This window comes from Pelophylax lessonae (assembly GCF_965119305.1).
Source record: "Pelophylax lessonae genome assembly, chromosome: 2".
NCBI lineage: Eukaryota > Metazoa > Chordata > Amphibia > Anura > Ranidae > Pelophylax > Pelophylax lessonae.
The window spans coordinates 372565962-372588285 of NC_138769.1; the positions used below are offsets into that span (position 1 = coordinate 372565962).

Here is a 22324-nt window from a genome sequence, read left to right on the forward strand (position 1 = left end):
AGACCTCAGCTCCGCACTAGTTTGGCCGCGACATAGCCCCACTGGATGGGGGCTGGCCTGCGAGTTGAAGGTCGCATACAACCGGGTCTCGGCCCGAGTCAGTGTTCCTCCTGGCCGACAGCCCCCCATTTTGATGGAGATGAGGTTCTGTCTGGAGCGATGCCTGCCTGGTTCCTGGTATGGTAGCTGTCCTCCCACTCCCCCTGGAAGGTTTTGGGGTGGACGTGGCCCCCTCCATGGGACAGTCGGACCCCGGGGTTCCTCTCCTTCCCGTTAGGCACCCTCCTTATCAGTCTGGTGGTCCCTGTGGGCCATCTCGTGCCCCCCTCCTTCACTTACGCTGGGGCTGTGGAGCGGCCTGGTCCACCTCCTGGGGTCGGGGCAGGGTGCTGGCGAAGGGGGGGGGGGGGGTTGAGTCACCAGCAATGGGGCGATCGCCTGTGGGGAGGGGCTTTACCTTGTGGGGTTTCCTGCCAGGGCCCCCTTTTCTGCCTGTGCTGTTTTCTGAGGCCTAGGGATCCCTCATGGGGCCGCCGTTTTATTGTAGCCTGTGTGCTCATTGCACGGCGGCCATGTTTGTGTATTCCAGTGGCTATTTTGCAGGGGCTTGCCATTGAAAATAGCAGGGGCCATGACAGTGGAGCCCTCTGGGCGGGGATTTCGGCGGTGGGAAATCCTCTGGTGCTGACTCCTGGATCTTTTCACATTCTGATCGTCGCACATGGAGTGCAAATTATCCTGGTGGCTGCAGGTGCCTGTTTCTGCTGGGTGGTGAGTCTGGTGGGGTCCTCTCCCTCTCTGCTGAGGATCTCAGAGACTGCGGGGCCCTCCGGATCCCAACCATCCATTGATGCACTGATGGTGGTCCTGGAGTCCTTTGTGTCCCAGGTGGAAGTGGTTTTTGGGCGATGGGCTATAGAAAAAACGCCTCCCGCCTTCCCCTACCTCATCTGTCTTCTCCTGAATCTGATTCGGCCACCACGTACGTGGGTCACTCTGCTGGGTCTGCGAACATGCTCCCTGAGTTCTCAGATAATGAGGATGATTCCTCCACTCTTGTAGCCGTGCACAAAAAGGTGCTGGTGGATGCACTGATTGTATCTGTGCGTGAGACCTTAAAAAAATGGGGGACGCAACTGAATGTGCGATGGAGCCGTCTGTTCCCTTTGACACTCACAAGCCATCTAGAGTGGCAAAGGTGTTTCCTTTCCCCTCCAATTTTGACAGAATTGTTACTAAAGAGTGGGAGTGACCAAAACGTCCCCTTGTGGCCCCTAAGCGATTTGCTATGCAGTACCCCTATGAGGAGCCCCTTCCTAAAAAGTGAACTGTTCCACAGGTGGAGGACCCTCCGGTCTCCAGATTGAACAAGACCACCATGATTCCAGTTGAAAAGTCCCTGGCCTTAAGGTTTCAGCTGAGAGGAAGGGGGAGGCTGTGGCCTGCAATATGTACGCTGTGGCCCACAATATGTACACTGTGGCTGGTTCGGCACTGAGGCCAGTATTTACCATTGCACTGGTGTTGCAAACTCTGACCGAGTGGGCTAAGCTTTTTTACGACGTGGCCTGGAGGGGGAGCAGCTCCCCCTGCCTTTGCTGTGCTGGCGGACCAGTTGGTACAGGGGCTGCAGTTTATCTGTGATGCCTCTTTGGATGTAGCTCCCCTAGTCGCTAGGCTCTCTGTTTCAGCAGTGGTCCTTCTGCGTATTTTTTGGCTCAAATGCTGGTCTGCGGACCAGACTTACAAAAAGGACTTGACTGATCTTCCTTTTCAAGGAGATCACCTGTTTGGAGCTACCCTGGATGACATCATTAAGGGTCTCACAGGGGGGAAGAGTACCTTTCTTCCACAGACTAGTAAGGGCAAGGGCCCTCGTCGTAGACGTGGGCCATCCTTCGCAGGTCATAAGAAATTTTTTTGTCCCCCAGGGGCAACTGACATGGGATCAAAGCCTTTCAGGGTCTCCTCTAGTGGATCCAAGCGAACTTGGTCTGGCAAGTTGAGAGTAGGCTTCTCCAGACCCACGGACAAGGCTCCTAAAGCATGAAGGTGCCCCCTCATCCGTATCGGTGGTGGGGGGACGTCTTCGCTGGTTTCCAGAACGGTGGGCTTCCCAGTGGGTCCACAAAGTCATACGGTCCGGCTACTAGATCTAATTGTTTTTTTTTTCCCTCCTGAAAAGTTCTTTCCTTCCAACTTGCATGTCATGGGCTTGCTATAGTGTTTGGCAGCTTACCTGTTCCTTCATGTCTGCATTAGAGGCCAGATTCCCATTCTGGCTCCTTTTTATCATCTCTCCTTCCTGCTCAGTCCCACCCCAGGCCATCACAGGAAGTCTATATTACCAGTGCACTGCAGGTCTGCTTTGCTGTTCAACAGTGTTTTTTTCTTGTTTCCTGTCTGCCGTGTGGTTGATCTACCTTTCTGTGTACCGACTTTGGATTGTCTCTGATTATTCCTGTTTGCCTGTTACCCTGACCTTTGGCCTGTCCCTTGGTTACCCTCTTCTGCCTGTTACCCCGACCTTGGCTTACCCATCACCATTCTGTGTGTCCTGAGTGGCTGCTTCCCTTCTCTCCCTACGGAGCGTGACCCGGGGGACCCCAGGGGCCACGACCTGGGCCCAGCTGCAGCCAAGTCCATCCTCACCACTAGAGGCTCTGGTGAACACCTGCTGGGTCTTAGACTCCGCGCCCTGGGGGAGTCTTGGGCTCACATTCCGGTCTATCCGCAGCAGTCTGCTATCGGTTTCACTACCTTGCGCTGCACCCCTACCTCCAACAGGGTGCAGTTGTAACCTGGCCACAGGTGACCCGACATTGCACCTGTCCCCAGACTGCTTACAGGGTCTTTTTGTCCAGGTTTTTAGGGGTTCTACTCAAACCTTTTTACAGTTCCCAGGAACGAAGGCAAGGTGCATCCAATTCTGGACCTCAAGGCGCTGAACTGCTTTGTACGGTTGCAGAAGTTCAGAAAAGAGTCCATTTGCACGGTGGTGACACCCCTGCATCAGGGGGATTTTCTTGCCTCTATGGACATCAAGGGTGCTTACCTTCACGTTCCAATATGTGCCGGTCACCAGCGCTTCCTCCGCTTTGCTGTGGTAGAGGAGCATTATCAGTTTGTGGCATGACCGTTTGGTCTCGCCTCTGCTCCTCTGGTCTTCATAAGTGTTAGCCCTGGTGCTAGCATTGTTACGCCAACTGGGGATCGCGGTACTGGGCTATTTGGACAACCTCCTGCGAGCAGAGTCTCCTACTGCTCTGGTGGAAAACCTTGAGATCACTATACAGACTCTGAGGTAGTTTGGCTGGATTCTGAATTTTCAGAAGTCTACTCTGGTTTGCGTCCACAAAGCTGGACTATCTGGGTCTGACCTTGAACTCCTGCTGAACCCCCTGCTGTCCAGCAGATGGGCATCCCTCCAGACTTGCATGCGGGTGCTGGGCCTGATGGTGTCTACCTTCAAGACGGTTCCATTTGCACAGTTCCATACAAGGTCCCTTCAAAGGAAGATTCTTGGCAAATGGGACAAGAATTCGCAGTCTCTGGGCAATCAGATCTGGCTGAGCCAGGGAACGAAAGATTGCCTGATATGGTGGCTTCGTTCTCCAGTGCTTCAGTTGGGCAAATCCTTCCTCCCCTTGTATTGGACAGTGGTCACCACGGATGCCAGCCTGTCAAGGTGGGGAGGCTTCCTCTGCAAAAATTCTGCTCAGGGGGTCTGAACACTGGAAGAGTCCAGACTACTTATCAGTGTCCTGGAACTCCAAGTGATTAGACTGTGCCTGGAATATTGGAAGGATCGTCCTCAGGGATGTCCAGTGCGCATTCAATCGGACAATGCCACAACCATGGCTTATGTCAATCACCGGGGGGGCACAAGTGTCCTGGCGGCTCTGGGGGTAGCCGGCATTCTAAAGTGGGCAGAACGGTTCGTTCCAGTCCTCTCCGCCGTACACATTCCCGGGGTAGAAAACTGGCAAGCAGATTACCTCAGTCGGTAGGCGTTGGACCAAGGGGAGTGGTCCCTTCACCTGGAGGTGTTTCATCAGTTGTATCCCCGAGGTGGATCTGTTGGCGTCTTGGCTCAACAGAAAGGTGCAGAGGTTTGTAGCTCGGTCACGGGATCCTCTGGCGGACACCACAGATACGCTGGTGGCCCCGAGGGGTCAGTATCATCTGATTTAACCCCTTCCCTCCTCTTAAGCTTCTGTCAAGAGTTCCACACAGGATTGAGGCAGAAAGGATTCCGGTCATCTTAGTGGCCCCGGACTGGCCTTGCGGGCTTGGTACGACGTTCCTTGGAAGCTTCCTCGTAGGAAGGATTTGCTGTTCCAAGGGCCAATCTTCCATCATGCTTTACAGTCGCTGACTTTGACGGCTTGGCTGTTGGAACACCAGGAGTCAGTGATTCCAACGCTGTTAAAAGCTAGAAAGTCTACTTCTAGGAAGATCTACCATCGTACGTGGAAGACGTACGTCGCGTGGTGTGAGTCTCTTGGGGTTCATCCTCTTATTTTCGGTGGCTCAGATCTTGACCTTCCTTTAACGGGTGGTAAGCAGAAACTGGCCTTGAGGTACTATCAAGGGCCAGGTGTCGGCCTTGGTGGTCTTCTTTCAACGTCCCTTGGCCACACACTCCTTGGTGCGTTCTTTTCTTTAGGGAGTTCGGCATTTGGCTCCTCCAGTGCGGTGTCTGTTGCTGCCTTGGGACCTCAATTTGGTGCTCTCAGTCCTCCAGAAGCCTCCTTTTGAGAATCTTCGGGAGAATCCCCTGCTTACGCTGTCTCAGAAATTGGCCTTTTTGGTTGCTATCACCTCTGTGCTCAGGATGTCGGAATTTGCGGCGTTAATCCTGTCCACCTTACTTGGTGGTTCACAGAGACAAGGTTGTTCTTCGTCCCTGTCCATCGTTCCTCCCAAGGGTTGTCTGATTTTCATTTGAATGAAGACATTGTGTTGCCCTCCCTGTTTCCCAGGCCAAAACATCCGAAGGAAATTGCTTTGCATGCCTTGGATGTGGTGTACCTGGCAGCTACGGAGTCTTTCAGGAAGTCAGACTCACGGTTTGTGCTCACAGATGGGCCTCGGAAAGGGTTGTCCGCTTCCTCTGCGACCATTTCCTGATGGATCAGACAGACGGTGATTCAGGTCTATTCCATCAAGGGTTCGGTTCCTCCTTTCCCTGTCAAGGCGCACTCTTCTCGGAAGCTCAGTTCCTCCTGGGCCTTACGTCATCAGGCGTCAGTGACGCAGGTTTGCAAGGTGGCCACCTGGTCATCGGTGCACACTATCAGAGTTCTATAAAGTGGAATTATTGGCATCTGCGGATGCTTCCTTTGGCCGCAAGGTTTTGCAGGCTGCTGTTTAGAGGACCTGGTCCTCTTTGAGGGTGTATTGTTTTTTTCAGGTGGGCTCCAGTTGTTTTTGTTGAGCTCCTGTTTACCTACCTGTTTTCTGCCTAGTGTCCTACTCCTGTAGGGGGGCAATATAACCCAATAGTTAAGAAGATCAGGAGCTGTGTACATCAATGAACACCAGAGAAATGGATTTTACGATAAGTCAAAAATCCAATTTTTTTTTTTTTTTTTTTTTAATACTGTAGATGGGTGAGATTTTCTTTTTTTTCTCCATGGCCACAGTACAGGACATTAGTGCAATTTTTAATGGGGACATAGAAACTAGTCAAAGCTGTTTTGTTTGGTAAGATAGGGTTGAGAAGGGTTTCCCAATCTAAATGTGTTGTAGCCAGAATTGAGTGCAATATTACTGATCACTATGTGGGCTGGCAGTGATGTTTCCAGTTGCTGTTATTCTGATGTTTTCATTGTAGGTGAAGAGGTCCTCCTAATCCAAGAGAAATTGGATGGTATTAAGACACGTTACTCTGACATCATAGCATCAAGCGGAAAAGCTCTCCGAACACTAGAACAGGCCCTGCAGTTGGCCAGCAAGTTCCAAACCACTCATGAGGAGCTTACCAACTGGCTGGGGCGGGTGGAGGAAGAACTGGCTCAAACAAGTGGACAGTCCCCTGCTGGAGATCAAATTCCACAGTTCCAGCAAAGGCAAAAGGTATTGAACTGTTTCTAGTGAAATGTGGTAAAATATTTTACAAGCATTGTGACTGCTTTTTTATAATAATAATTATATATATATATATATATATATATATATATATATATATATATATATATATATATATATATATATAATTTTTTTTTTTTTTTACTTTTTATTGAAAATTGTACAATTATAATTTATAATAATAATTTAACATATTTCTTTTCCTTATTTGTATTTTTTTGCTAAAATGTTATTTTACTACAGGAGTTAAAGACGGAGGCTATGGAATATCGCATTGTCCTTGATACTATAAATGAAGTTGGCAGTGCCTTATTGGAACTGGTACCCTGGAGAGCAAGGGAAGGTTTAGACAAGCTTGTCTCAGATGCCAATGAGCAGTATAGATCTGTCAGTTCCACTATTGCACACAGAGTGGATCAGATTGATGCTGCTATTCAAAGATCACAACAGGTAAGTACTTAAGCCCATCCTAGAAACACACACGTATTAAAAATAAACAAGTGGGAGAAAAAAATTATAAATGTTACTTATAAATGCAATAAAGCCACCCCATTGATGTCAGTTTTTGTATACTAAGCTAAAGGGGGCAGGCAATCTGTCTATATCACAGAAGCTGACATCTAGTACTTTGCACACTATAGAATAGATGGATCATGTTGGACACATGTTCAACTGAATAGAGTTGTCTCTTTTTTTCAATCAGATTAACTATTTAACATGTGCATCCTGGCTCGTCCTCTTTAGTTAAATATATAGTACATAGAGCAGAATAGCGCTGACCTGGGGGCTGAGATTGCGTTTAATTGCTCCTTACAATATGTACATTTTTTCCTTGCAAATGTTTGTGTCGGTATAAATGTGAATACATACCGTATATCAAAATATGTAAATGTTTGTGGATGGTAGAGTGATACAATTTTCTCAGTAAGGCCCCTTTCACACACTCCGTCCGTCGGACGGAGTCCGTTTTTCCCAGCGGGGGATCGATCTGGACAGGCGGATCTGAATGGTCCGCCTGTGTGAAAGAGCCCTAAATGCACACCTGCTCATCAGACCGTGTGAGGCACAGCTGGAGTTGTGGCCTCTTTCACTCCATTCCATGCTATGCATTCTTCCATTTAATATGTTCTTGTGCATTCATTTTTACCTACTTTTTTTAAATCCCTCTATCTGTGTTACATTGCTATAAACTGCCCTCAAAGACTGCACAGTATTCGATCATCTACCTAGTGCTAACTACCTCCAGAGAACCTTCTGAAAATGTATAAGCGGAGGCAGTATTATTACCTAGAGCCATCAGTCAAACAGCATAGGTCCATTGACAGCTTAGCATCCATCTTATTCGCCCCACAGGTACACATAAATTATCTGCTGTGTGCAGATTTAGGCAACTCCCTTTTTTTAGTCTTCTTGTCTGAAAATGAATAGACTTAGTCTAAAAAGAAAGAAGATGAATTAGGTTTAATGCTAAGGTACAAATGCAATGGTTAATTTTATACTTATTCGTTTTAGAGAGGGCCAAACTTCGAAAAGCAATTGGTAATATGCAAGTGTACCATCAAATAAAAAAGGCGCATCGCTCAGATCAGTGGCACCATTAAGTAGATGGAAACCTCTGCCAGGTGCACAGGCTGCGGTGATCTCTCCCAACACCATAAGACTGAAATGTCAAGCAAGAGGACAGTCGGCAACTCCATAAAACTTCCAATTCTTTATTATCACTTCCTAGTGAGTAAACAGAGTGGCTAACGCGGTTAGCCACTCTATCTGTTTACTCACTGGGATGTGATAATAAAGAATTTGAAGTTTTACGGAGTTGCTGGCTGTCCTCTTGCTTGACTTTTCAATAATATATAAGTGTGTTTAGGGTCAGTTCAATATGTGCCATAGGATCGACTGATGCAATCAGGCAATAAGCAATGTGTTCTTACTGGTTGATTCCTTCCAGCTCAGCCCTCAGGATATGTGCATGTTTTTCGGTTTTGTGCTTCTTGTGTAACTGCTTTTGTTTAGAATTTTTTATGTTCTGAAATGCCAAAGAGTGCATATTTAATCAGCTTTCTATGTATTTGTGGCTGTTTGAACTTTCACTGATCACAGGGTTCTGAAAGGCAGTAGGTAGTCTTTGTGCAGTATACTGTGTGGCTGCTTGCTTGTGTTTTTAGATCCATCTGCATATGTGTTGTAGTTGTTTCAATGGCATACAGTTCATGCGGAACTAAACGCACTTATCATTTACATTCAACGAAGCTGCCATCTTAGCCTTTGTTTGATCTGCAGCTGCCAGTGTGCTAGACACATCAACAATGATACCAGCCATTTGATGGCTTGGCAGTTTGTTTGAGAGCTAACATAAGCACACTGGTAATTGTAGCAGTTATCAATCGAGGTATACTTTGAATGTAACTGTTTTGGGAATTTGTTAAATTGGTGCATTTAGTCCTGCTTTAAAGTGGAACTATAGGCACTAAATTTACCTCCTTTCTAATGGTCCAGGTCTCTCACCAGCACCGACATCTTTTTCCCAGGTGCCGATATTTGGGCATCTCCACTGGCCACCCATGGGATAATATATCTCTTGCTCAGGAATCAGTCATCCTGGCACCAAGGGACTGTGCTAGAGATGTAAGCTGAACTGTGCATGTGCAGCTCAGTTTACTTGCCGCAGAAGACTGCAAGCAGGCATATAGATGTATTTTATTGTAGACATTTCATTTCATGTCTCTTCTGTGATAAAAGCCTGCATGCATGCTTGCAGTTTTTTGTTAAATGCCTTCAGTTCCGTTTAATGCTACTTTTCTTTACACTGATAGGTTTTTTTTTTTTTTTTTTTTAATTCACGAGTTTTTATTGTTTTCAATACATTACATATTATTACTTACATATATACAATCACAATCCAAAACATTCTCCTGGCCCCTCCCCCCGTTATCCCTCCTGTTGCGAAAAAAAAAAAAAAAAAATCCTATAAGACTTCCTCATCAGGAAGAATAAGTGAGCGGAATTCCTCCAGGCAAAACTCAGAGGAAACCTAAAAAACAGAAAAACATGTTCGTATATTACCCTCATCCGTGACATACTTATACTTATCTACCAACGTGTCCGCACTCAAGGTGCGAGAGAGAAAAAAAAAAAAAAAAAAAAAACCCCCACATCCCACCCAAAGTATATAAATTCCTCCGCACATATCACAACAAAAGCATAATAGTGTTCCCTATAATCTCATGCCCCAAACCGTGCCAAACTTGTCACACCTCGTGATCATACTCTAGGTGATAAAAAAAAAAAAAAAAAAGGGAAAATCCTATAAGACTTCCTCATCAGGAAGAATAAGTGAGCGGTGTATGACCCTTCTTCTCATTTAGAGAAGGGAGAGAGAAAAAAAAAAAAAAAAGAAAAGGGGGAAATTATGCCCCCGTGAAACCCCCCTCCCACCCCCCCTTTACCTTTAACATTGGGGGGAGGAACCATATTTCATATCACAACACCAATACTTTGCTTCCTTCAAAACATACAGACATCTTATTACATTATATACATCTTATGTACATTACATACAATACAATCCCTCCTGACGTTACTCGTCAGGCCTCCTAAAGATCCCTCCACTGGCTCCCCGCGGAGAGGGGTGTCTGGGAAAGGTACCAGCACCCATTAAAGGGGAAAAAAAAAAAAAAAAAAACCCCCCCCCCCCCCTGCCCTCCCCCCTCCCTCCTTAACTTTATGTCTTTCCCCATCTCCTCGAGCATCCCTTCCTCACAACATCCCCTCTAACTTATCAGTCTAAGATAATCCTCCGAGCATGTAAATTGGGACCATGGCTGCCATCTTACCCTAAATCGCTCCTCCATACATAGACGAGCTGCAGTTAGCTTTTCCATCCTGTATATTTCCCTAATTTTAGTAAACCATAACTGTACTGTAGGTGGGTATGTTTGCTTCCATAGAGCCGGTATGCAAGATTTTGCTGCGTTCAGAAGGTGCATCAATAGGGAGTTCCTGTATTTCTTGACCGAGCTCCTCGTGCCATGTAGTAAGCATAGCACGGGATCCTCCCGTATCTTAGTCAGCGTTAACTTCTCGGTAAAGCGAGCTACCTCGTCCCAGAAACCCCCCATCGATGCACACGTCCAGAAAATATGCAGCATCGTTCCGCCTTCCTCTCCACATCTCCAACATCTGTCTTGATGTTTTCTATCAATTTTATGTAATTTAGCTGGTACACGGTACCATCTGGTCAAAATTTTGTAGTTAATCTCTTGGTATCTGCTTGATATCGATGTTTTATGTGTCAGTCTTAGAATCTTATTTACCTGTTTCTGATTTAGAGGTATCTCCAACTCTCTTTCCCATTTTTGTATAAATTTAAGTGGTCTTCCCTCCTGTGATGTCCCCAAAAGCTCGTACAGATAGGATAGAGCATGTGGTATTCTGATCCCTTCCCTGCATAGGGTCTCAAATGGAGTTAGGGGGCGTGGAGTAAATCCCAACCTCTGTATTTGTTTTAAGTAATGTCTGATCTGGTAAGCACTGAACATGTCTAAGTTTCCTTCTGGCCAAGATAACATTTCTGTTATCGTCGGGGGATCTCTCTGGGTCCAAAAATCACATAATCTGACCTTGCCCCTCTTGATTAGTCCTATAATTTTAGCGTTGGAATTCCCTGGGGGAAAGTTGGTGTTACCTGCCAGGGGTGTCATCGGTGATATTGCTGGTGCCACTAAGCTGTGTTTCTGTACCTTATTCATTTCGCTTAATGTCGCTCCGATCGTCGGATGTAAATGTATCTTGTCATCTTTTTGTATAGGCGTCCATGCTGCTAAGATAGTTGTAGAGCACATAATCTCCTTTTCTACTTGCACCCACTGCTTATGTTCCCCGTTGCAATGCCAGTCCAACACTCGCATTAAATGTGCAGCTTTATAATAGCGTATTAGGTCTGGTAGACCCACCCCTCCTCTCACCTTTGGTAATGTTAAGGTCTGTATACCAATTCGTGGGGATTTTCTAGCCCATACAAATGTCCTTAAAGCTGCCCTGATCTGTGTAAAAAACGTCATTGGAATTGCTATCGGGATGGCCTGTATCATATATAATAGTCTTGGTAAGATGTTCATTTTTACTACGCTACACCTCCCAAACCACGACAGCACTAGAGTCTGCCATTTTTGTAGATCAGCTTTAATGGATTTTGTCAATGGGATAAAGTTTGTCTCAAATAAATCTCTAGGATCTGCTGTGATATGGATCCCTAAATATTCTATTGCTTTATTCTTCCACTGAAATGGAAAAGAGGCTCTCATTTGATTCCACTTATTCCCTGGTATTGACACGTTCAATGCTTCCGACTTAGACATATTCATTTTAAAATACGAGACCTCACCATACTCTCGGATCGCCCCTAGTATCAGTGGGAGTGTTCTGTCAGGATTTGTTATATAGAACAAAAGATCATCTGCATAGGCCGCTACTTTATGCTGTCCCCCACCCATTTGTGCTCCTTCTATTTCAGCATTTTGGCGGATCTTACATAAAAAGGGTTCTAGAGCTAATATAAAAATCAGTGGCGATAGCGGGCAACCTTGTCTGGTCCCGTTTTTTATATGAAAGAAGTTAGAACACCAGCCATTTACTCTCACCGCCGCCATGGGATTAGAATACATTGACAGAATTGCTGTCCTCATCCATATTCCCAGGCCAAGATGTGACAGGGTGGCACGGATATAATTCCATGCCACCCTGTCAAATGCTTTTTCAGCATCAACTGAAAGGATCATCATCGGGATTCTCCGTGTTCGCATGCCAGCTATCACATCGATTGTTCGAGTCGAGTTATCTCTTGCCTCTCTCGTGGGAACAAAACCGACCTGATCGTAATGGATTAATTGTGGAATGTAAGGTAGAATTCGATTAGCCAGTATTTTGGAAAACAGTTTAGTGTCTAAATTCAATAACGATATTGGGCGGTAACTCCCACACGCCGCTGGGTCCTTCCCCTCTTTATGAATCAATGTGATGTATGCTCGCAACGAATCCAGTGGCACTCTCCCTCCCTCCCCAATATAATTCAAATGTTCTAATAAGGGGGTCTTTAGACTTTCATAAAATTTCTGGTAATATATCAGCGTCAAACCGTCTGGACCTGGTGCTTTATGTGGCTTTACTTGTGATATTGCCACTTTTAATTCTTCCTCAGTTATTTTCCCCTCTAATGCTAAGATTTGCTCTTCCTTCAGGGTGGGCATATTCGTAGCTCTGATATATTTGATCGCCTCATCGAAGCCAGCCTCCCCCCCTCCAGCTGTCTCCGATGAGGCAATGTCATATAACTCTTGATAGAATCTGCTAAATTCTTCCGCTATTTCTGATGGTCCATGTTTCATCTGTCCCCCTCTTGTTTGTATTTGTGCTATTACCGTCCTTTTCTGGGGTCCCCTTAATGCTCTAGCCAACATAGTGCCCGGTTTGTCAGAATATTCGTAATAATGCCTTTTCTGTGACACTATTGTTCGAATAGCCTTCTCAAAAAGTAACTCGTTCAATTTTTCCCTGGCCGCGGTGAGAGGCATCAGCTGTTCCCTCGCCACTGATTTTTTATGACTGGCGCTCAAAACCTCTATCTGTGTCAGCAGCTCAACAATCTTCTCTTCCTTTTCTCGTTTCCGTTTTGCTCCCAATTTGATCAACACTCCCCTTATTACACATTTATGTGCCTCCCATATGCTTGATGGTGTCACTTGTGGTGTTTGATTTTCTAGGAAATACCTCCTCAGTTCTGCCTCTATCTCTGTTTTTGTTTCTAATCCTTGTAATAATGATTCGTTCAGTCTCCATGACGGAAGTTTTGTAGGTCCTTCTTCAAAGTCAATTATAATATCAATTGGAGAGTGATCCGACATGGAGAAAGAACCAATTTGTGTAACTACCACTTTGTGTAAGTCTCCCCGAGATATTAAAATACGGTCTATTCTAGAATATCTATTATGCACCATAGAAAAGTACGTATAGTTCCTTTCACTAGGATGCATAATACGCCATGGGTCTACAAGATTGAGGAGTGTAATTTCCCTACTAAGTTTTTTTAGTCTAGCGTATGAGAGATGTGATGTTCCTTGGGAGGTGTCTATGATTGGCTCTGGTGCGTAATTAAAATCTCCACCCATAATTACCATCCCTTCTTGGAACTCTAATAGGATTGGTGTAATAAGCATTAAGAATGAAATTTGATTATGATTAGGGAAATACACATTTATCAGGGTAATTGTTTTTTCCCCTATCTTACCCTTGACCATCAGGTATCTTCCCTGTGGGTCGACACGTGTTTCCAGAAATGTCCATGGTATCTCTTTGGCTACAATAATACTCACGCCCTTCGACTTAGGGATGGGGGTGGGGGCGTGATACGACCAAGGGAAATCTTTATTCTGTAATTTTGGGGTTGCTTCCTTTTTAAAATACGTTTCCTGGCAGAAAAGTATTTGTGTCCGGTTCCGTCTCATATCTGCCAGTAAACGTACTCGTTTTTCGGGTGTAGACAGTCCCCTAACATTCAATGAAGTGATTTTAATTTTCTGCATTTTTATCCCCACGTACTGTCTACGAATCTTATTCCCTTGGTTATACGTACTCCCGTCCCCCCCTCCCTCCCGCTGTCGTCGTCCCCCTCACGCTAAAAGAGGTGCCGTGAGTCCATGAACGCTCCTTCGGAGAGAAAAAAAAAAAAAAAAAAACTCCCCCCCCCCCCCCCCCCCCCCCAAGCACCAATTTACTCTCCCTTCCCCCCCTCTCCGCGGATATGCCAGTAAGTCGGGATCCTATGTGGTCAACTTTTGACCATGCGTACCAAGACGCTTCCTATTTGGGTGTGCGATCCAAGGATTCGCACCGTGAGGAGGACCAAATCAGTTGTCAAAAATAACTGTTTCTCTTCATGTGTTTACACACTAACAACCAAAAGAAAAAAAAAAAAAAAAGAGAATGGTAGAAAAATCCACAAATAAAGACATAAAAAGTAAAACACATCAATCTCAACGGGTCCGTGCACCCGGGGCATCCGCCCTTCACCCGAGATGCCTTGGGGGTCCCCATATATTATTCCCTACCGATCTGCCTCCATACATGCTTCAATCTATCAGTGTCCCTGAACTTGCTCATTGTTTAAGAGGCTATCCTTATCTTACCCCCCAAAACCCTCCCGGTACTTGGTATCTAACCATCCTCCTACCATTATCCCTCCCTCCTATCACTCACTGACCACCTATATTCCCTTCATCTCCTATTCTAAACCCCCTACTCAACTTGCTATCACTATTTGTCTCTCTCCTGTTGGTTCTTTACACTCTAAACCCTTTCCTTCTCAACCAGGGCTAGGCTCACTCCGTACTTGTATCAAAAGGAAATCCTTATGACTTCTCCATTAGAAGCCCTTGTACTGCTCACATAATAATATCAAAAAGAAGAAGTCAGGATTCCTCCCTTACTCCTAGGATCAGTATCTTCCCTCACCCTCACTGATCACCGCCCCGCTGGTATAAAAAGTCCAAGATCTAAACAACCAAAAAAAAAAGAAAAAAAAAAAAAACCACAGAAGATAAGAACATTTACTGCTTAGCATCATCCAACTGTAATCATGTCACTATTCCTGTAAAGTGATTCCTGGGCCTCTCTTAATCACTTGGGGGTCAAGCCAATCAGGAACTTGCACCGGCTGTGACCCCAAAAAAGCAAACAGTCCCGGTAGTTGATCAGGCCATCGTAGTGTAAAAAGCAGTTCCCCTTTCGTAACCTTGAGATGAAAAGGGTGACCCCAGTGATAGGTAGCCCCCGCTTTCTGAATTTCTTCCAGTAAAGGTTTAACTACTGCACGCATTCTGAGAGTGTTCCTGGATAGATCTGGTAGGAGACGAATCATAGAGCCTTCATATTCAAAGGGGCCCCTATCCCATGCTTTCTTCATTATTTTTTCTTTTAGTGCGAAGAAATGGATCCTAGCTAAGACGTCTCGTGGGTAGCCTTCCCCCATACTCCGCGGGGCCCTTACTCTATGGACCCTGTCTATCTCAATTGGCTCCAATTGAGATCTATCCAGAAGTCCATTGAAAATGCCTGTTATCTTGTCTGACAGTTCCGGCCCTTTTATCGTCTCAGGTAACCCCCTAAGACGTATATTATTGCGTCGATTTCTATTCTCGCCGTCGTCTTGCTGCAGCTGGATCACACTTAGCTGTTTGGATAATAATTTCTGCTGCACCTCTATACTTTCAACTTTCTCTATAATCTGGGTATGCTCTTTTTCAACTCCATCTATTCTAGTGTCCATTGTCTGCATTTGGCCCTTCAAGGAGTTAATTTCAATGGTGAGTGAGCTTACTATGGAGGCTGCAATAGTTGACAGATCTTGTTTTGTTGGCATACTGGCAAGTAACTCCTTCCATTCCAAGGTCTGTGCGGGCATACTTTGCTGGGGGGATTCTTGTGGGGTTAGATGCTCATCACTTAGAGAGACAATCTGCTCCAGTTTGTCCTCCATTTGCTGGGCTTGTGTCTCTTTACTATTATTACTGCTTTTACTGTCCTTCTTTACTCCTGTATTTCCAGAAGCCCCTGGTCTTGTTGGTGCCATTCTGGACGGTTCCTCCACTCTCCCACTTTGTGCACCCCTAAGAAAGTAAACAGAGATGTCCGCCCTCCTGCCAGATCTTCTTATATTCTGGGGTTCATTTCTCTGCATGGAGGATATGGGGGATGGGAACTTAGCTGCTAGTTGACATTGAGACTTCTTCACCACTAGCCCACCAGCCGCTAATTAGATATATCCGTGATTCTGCCCTTCAGTCTCTATCCCCCCAGTATAACATAGTACGCAGCCCCCCCCCGAGTGTCACCACAGATTATACAGATTTTGCACTCACCAGGGCCGTTGCTGCACTTTCTCTATGCTCAGGTTCAATCCCTGTACTCCCGCACTGTCGGTTTGGCTGTTTCCCACCTGCCTCCGCATTAGTATGGGTACACTGATATCCGTCCTGTTTGACTCAGTATATTTCTTGGGACCGGTCTGGGCCCCTGTATTTCCGTAGTCTCAGCGTGGTTCTGTCCTCTCCGGGTCTCGGTACCTATGTTGGGCACCTCAGCGACCCTCTGTTCTCCCCGGGTCTATGACCCAATATGCGGGAGTCCTGGCGTTGCTCTGTCCTCCCCGGGTCCGGGTCCCTGTGTAATGAAGTTTGGGCTCCGCTCTGGAGTCCACGCCGGTCTCAGAAGACTGCCGCCCTCGGAGGAGTCTGTTACCGCCTCGTGCACTCGCTTCCGGCGTCTGATGGGGGAGGATGCTGCTGCTCGCTGCTATGGGCGGATGCCTGCTTACGGGTGTCGGACCTCTATTGTGAGCCTCCTCACGGCTTCATCCTCTTGCCACCTCTTACACTGATAGGTTTACTATTATTTGGGATATAAAACGAGGGAGTGCAGGGAGCAGTGACCATGTTCAAAGTACAACAATCTGTGACATCCACATAGATTTCAGTTTTTCTGTGGTCATATCTGTAAGAGCTGCATCTGTATTAATTTCTATGTAGTTTTTTTTTTTTTCTCGCTGCTCTTTGCATTAACTTGTGTATAGATTTACAAATATTAGAGCTGGAAAAGTGTAAGAGTAATGCATTTAAATGCTTTATGTTGCCCTCGGGTGTCAGTAACAGACAGTTGCAGGTGCATTCACATGTTTAGTTAGCTGCTGAAGCAGCGTCGCCTCATCAAGAGCCAGGATGTTCTGTTATGCAGATAACAACTTTGTCCCTGAAGTCAGCATTTGGCTTTGCCTTTTCCACTTCATTATTGAGCCATACCTATGACTGGTCAATAGGGACGTATGGAGTCCAAAGCCGAGTGCTGTCTCAAATGTATTAAGGGCTCCATCTTTCTGATTCTTTTTGTGCTTTTCAGCTACCTCTTTACACCACTCAGAATTGTTATTCTGTTACCCTTATAGCACATCCATTTTAGAGAACAAATAGTATTTGCTTACATGCAAAGCAGAAGAAAATCTTTCTGTTGCTTCAATACAGTGGAGTAGCAGGAATATATCATAAAGTTAGAAAGGTTAACTTATGTCATTTGTCATCTAAGTAGACTGGTAAACTAAAATAATTTGAACAGCGATTTACACTTTAACCAGAGCATTTTCTTGTTGCAAGTTTTAATGTCCAGTGTGTCTGCAATGTATGCGCTTCATTGTCCTCCTCCGTCTTTGCTCCTTTCCTGCTAGTATGAGCAAGCTGCTGACGCAGAGTTAGCCTGGGTGGCTGAGACCAGGAGAAAACTTTTGGCACTTGGTCCAGTCTGTTTGGAACAGGATCAGACTACAGCCCAACTCCAGGTGCAGAAGGTACGATTCATGCTGATCCATAACATAGATGTTTATTATTTTAAACCTTGTGCAGTATACATTGTCTTGTATATAAAGTAATGATTGTTATGTGATAAAAATTATTTTGCTAGTTTTCCTTTATTCGTCCAAATTTTTAGCCTTGTGGTGTTAAGGAGAGGGGGAAATGAAAAGAGAATATGAATAGATTTTGAAGGACATTTCTGACTATAGGTACATAAAAGGGCTGCTATTTTAATCCTCCGTCAGTAGAAATTCCCAGTTTTTGCTTGGTGCTTTTTATGTATGTTGTAGATAGGCTGGATGCACACATCACACCAGATCAGATTTAAAGTCGTTGTGGAAATGGGGGGTTTGTTGCTCTCTGGTTTGTGGTGTTGCTCCATTGTAGCATGACATGGTTAATAATGGACCATTGCAAATAAAGATATGAGTGAAGTGTTGTGCAATATTTCATTAATTTCTGTTGGCAGGAGCTGCATGCAATGAAAATATAAGCCAGAAGATTCAGGACTTTTGGATATTGTGGTTGTTATTAAACTTATGATGCTATATCTTTATAATTGAATACTATTTCTATGCAGGCATTCACTGTAGACATTATTCGCCATAAGGATTCCATTGATGAGCTCATCAGTACACAGGAAGAGATTCTAGGTACTTGTGGGGATGAGCAGAAAGACACTTTAAAAGTAAGTGTTATGATACCTGTAGGGCTTGTTGGTTAATACTGAGGATCACCTGCTCTGATTCAATCTTTTCTTTTTTTTTTTTTAGGAAAAAACAAAGTCACTTCTACAGCAGTATGAGGATGTTAGCCACCTAAATTCTGAGCGCTCTGCACGTCTGGAACGGGCCCAGGCCTTACTGGGTCAGTTCTGGGAAACCTATGAGGAATTAAACCCCTGGATTGAGGAAATGAAGACCACCATTTCTCAGCTGCCACCACCCGCTGTTGACCATGACATGCTAAGGCAGCAGCAGGAAGAGATAAGGGTAGGGCACTTTAGCTTTTTTTTTTTTCCAAACAATGTATGCTATTTTTAAGACCGTCCAGAAGCAATGTTTGATTTCCCAAGACACAGAATGGCAATTAGACCAGTAATATCTCCTGGATTAGGTTCCAAAATGCAGTCAGTCTCATGACATTCACTGTCAGCCTAGTGTAACTTTCCATAAACTTTGTTACAGCTGTACAACACAAGATTTTGTTGTTAAAAAGGAGGTTTACCTTTTCATAAAAAGATAAAGTAACTTCAAACATCACGACCACCCCTCCGGACCCGCTGTAGGCAGCAACCGTAATGCCCCTTGTTGCTGGTTTAGCAGTCTGTATACCACAATACACAGCCCTAGGGTGAGTGTCATGAGTATCATAAAACTCGCAATGGCAAGTATTCTGGTCAGTGCATAGAGCTTCTTTCTTCTGCAACACCTACAGCTTCTCAATGATCAGTGCAGCCATGTGACCATTGTAAGTATTATGATGGCTACTTACTCTGGGGTTGTGTATTATGGTGTACAAACTGCTTCACTGGCAGCATGGGACATCATAATACTATGTGCAGCAGGGTATGGAAGGGTGGCTAGAATATTTGGAGTTCATCTTTTAATTTTTTGTCAATAAGTGAATTTACTCTTTAAGAAAAAGAATTTGGGAATGTTCGAAAAGGGGGAAAACTGAATGAATGTTTAACTTTGACTGGTTTGTTACAATTACAGCAACTGAGAGAAGCAGTGGCAGAGCACAAACCACACATTGACAAGCTGCTGAAGATCGGGCCACATTTGTATGAGCTGAATCCCGAGGAAGGGGAAGCAGTGCAAGTAAAATACACTAAAGCAGAGAATATGTACTTGGCAATTAAGGAGGAAGTACGCAAAATTGCCATGGCACTGGATGACGCACTTGCACAAGCCTCTCAGGTATTTTAGCATGATATAACTATGGCGTTTGTTTTGTCATTATAGATTAGCAGTTAACTGCAAGTCAGTGGCACCGGATCTACTGATGTTATCCGCAATGTATTGCCCTTGCATCCACTTAAACAAAATATTAGCATAGGTTTAGTTTTGGTATATAGCACAACCTGGTTTTCAGGGTGAAATAGAAAATCGAATCACTTAAAGAACGAGTGTAAAACTGTACATGCTTGCTGATGATCATAGCCCTAGCCCCTGTAAAGTCTTGGTAGTTAACAAACATAGCATACTGATTAATAAAATTGACTGCGTATTCCCCATGTTCATAAATCGCTTTGAAGCGTACATTAAAACTTTATTGTTCCATGAATATGAAGGAGCTCACAGTCTATGGCCCCTCCCCACTAGGTGTTCAGTTTGCACAGAAGCCAGTTAAAGTGGGTTTTGAACGTTGGAACACTAACATGTGGTAGATAGGTTATGTGAATTGAGCACAATACCCCAGAAATGCAAAGCAAAAGTGCCTTGGCTGCCCAAAATGTTTTGTGCTCATGAACACTTTGACATTATGAATGCATATTTATAGTAAAGAGAGAAAATCGTTACATTTTATATTTGAAAGTTCTGGATGTTGCCTATTTAATAGGTGGTTGACCCTTGCCCTGTACCTGATATCGTAATGATATATGTTCTTCATCCTCTGTAGACTCCTATCCCCCTAGTTCCATACATCAGACATATGCTCGTTTTCATGGTTTGCTCATGTGTTAACGTGTTTGCATTGTTGAGTTGCTGTGGTTCATGCTACACTAACCCCCCCATCTTTCCTCTCATTCACATCACCTCCCTTTCCTTGTGGAATGTGTTAACTTTCTGTTGTGCTGCCATGGTAACATGCCCTTGTCGGCCTGACTTCTCTGCATTTCAGATTGGGGAGGTAAGTGACATCCCACTTCATTCGTTTTCTAACCTAAACCTTACCAGTGACTACCTACACTGCTTTCCTGTGCCACGTCTTTTTGGTGTATCTTTATTCTCATTCCTCTTTCTTTTTTTTTTTTTTTTCCCCTCCCAGTTCCATGACAAGATCGGGCCCATGTTGGAAACTCTGGAGACCATGGCATCTCGCCTAAATATGCCACCTTTGATACCAGCTGAAGTTGAGAAAATTCGGGATTGCATTAGTGAAAACAAGAATACTCTCATGGAACTTGAAAAACTGCAGCCATCGTTTGAGGCCCTGAAACACCGCGGAGAGGAACTTATCAGCCGTTCACAAGGAGCAGATAAGGATCCTGCGGCCAAAGGTTAGCTACCCCGATAATGATGAGAAATATAATTGTATTGTTATTTCTGTGTGTGTCAAAGTTGTACAGAGCTGAAAGTCAGGTTGGTACGTTAACTACAATTCGGGATATCCCTCTACTTTGAAGGGAAGCACAGTATGTATAAAGCTTCTGAGATGGGAACTAAAAATTGTTATTTTCATGTTGGCCTGCAAATGTCATCTTTATGGATAAATTCAAAAGTAGGATATATTTTACTTTATTAAACAAGTAACTGGCGGAATCTAGAGCCTACATGTTGGAACTATCACGGCTACTTTGTTTCCTGTTAAACTGGCTATACACATTAAGATTCTCTAGTTTAGCCCTGCTGGATGAAAAAAAGAAATCACTTAATTCCCTCATCTACGCTAAACAGCATGTATGGACAAATCTGCAGTACCAGCGATTGTGCTTTGACAGTTAGCACTTGCAGCTGTTAGAATACCTAAACGGCACCTGCAGTAGAATGGATAAAAGCCCTGTTTGCCTGAGAACGTTGTGCCCGGCTCCTTTGAAAAAAGTTGACTGAAAAAATGACTTTTGTCAAACCAGGTGGTGCCAATGGAGCCACCCACAGAACAAAATGTAATCCCTGTTCATGGTCAGATTTAGTGTTATCAGTGACCAACCCATGTTATCACCATGTTTAACCAACCATGGTGAGCACAGATAGAGTACAAAACAGAGAAAGTATTTAAACAAACTTTCCATGCTGCTTGTCGCATTGTTTTTCCCCTCACTCAAAGCAGTCACAGTTGCGAGGAGTGGAGATCTGTGTGAAAGGCACGTGCAATGTAAAAAGTGTATATAGAAGAAATATCAATGGAAAAAATAAAGTTTAAGATTTAATAAAGTTATTGGGGGGAAAAAATCATAAGGTTAACTGGTTAGTGTTAAATTAGTGTTTTACTTAAGGCATGTTTATTAGTCATGTCAATTTGCTATTTTTTTGGGACTTTTTTTTTTTTACATTTACAATTACAGCCATTGCAAAGACAGTACAATCCTAGAAAATTGGTAAAGCGGAACCTAGAACTTATATTTTTTTATTCAAATATATTCCTTATTAGCCACAAATCTAAATCCACTTGGAGTGCTTTATGCCTTTGCAAACCCAGATGATATTTTTTAAAAGTGGCAGCGACACCATCACATTGCTGTATTATACAGTGGATATAAAAAGTCTACATACCCCTGTTAAAATGTCAAGTTTCTATGATGTAATTAATTGAGACAAAGATAAATAATTTCAGAACTTTTTCCACCTTTAATGTGACCTTTAAACTGTACAACTCAGTTGAACAACAAACTGAAATCTTTTTAGGTGGAGGGAAGTAAAAAAAAAAAATATATATATATATATATATTAATATGGTTGCAATAATGTGCACACCCTTAAACTAACTCTTTGTTGAGGCACCTTTTGATTTTATTAGAGCACTCAGTCATTTTGGGTATGAGCCTATCAGCATGGCACATCTTAACTTGGCAATATTTTCCCACTCTTCTTTGAAAAAATGCTCTAAATCTGTCAGATCGCGAGGGCATCTCCTGTGCACAGCCCTTTTCAGATCACCCCACAGATTTTCAATCA

General features: G+C 44.3%; 1 protein-coding gene across 14 annotated transcripts in view; it reads left to right on the forward strand.

Annotated features, from left to right (window-relative positions):
• Positions 1-22324, forward strand: part of MACF1 (microtubule actin crosslinking factor 1) — a 483848-nt gene that overhangs the window by 397489 nt on the left and 64035 nt on the right. For 13 of the 14 annotated variants that reach the window (XM_082247546.1, XM_082247537.1, XM_082247539.1 and 10 more), the window contains 7 exons: positions 5840-6081; positions 6337-6543; positions 17360-17479; positions 18064-18171; positions 18257-18475; positions 19202-19405; positions 20478-20709. In XM_082247546.1, coding sequence (XP_082103672.1) covers positions 5840-6081; positions 6337-6543; positions 17360-17479; positions 18064-18171; positions 18257-18475; positions 19202-19405; positions 20478-20709 — 1332 coding nt within the window. The remainder of the gene's footprint in view (positions 1-5839; positions 6082-6336; positions 6544-17359; positions 17480-18063; positions 18172-18256; positions 18476-19201; positions 19406-20477; positions 20710-22324) is intronic. The other variant, XM_082247545.1, reaches the window with a different exon arrangement.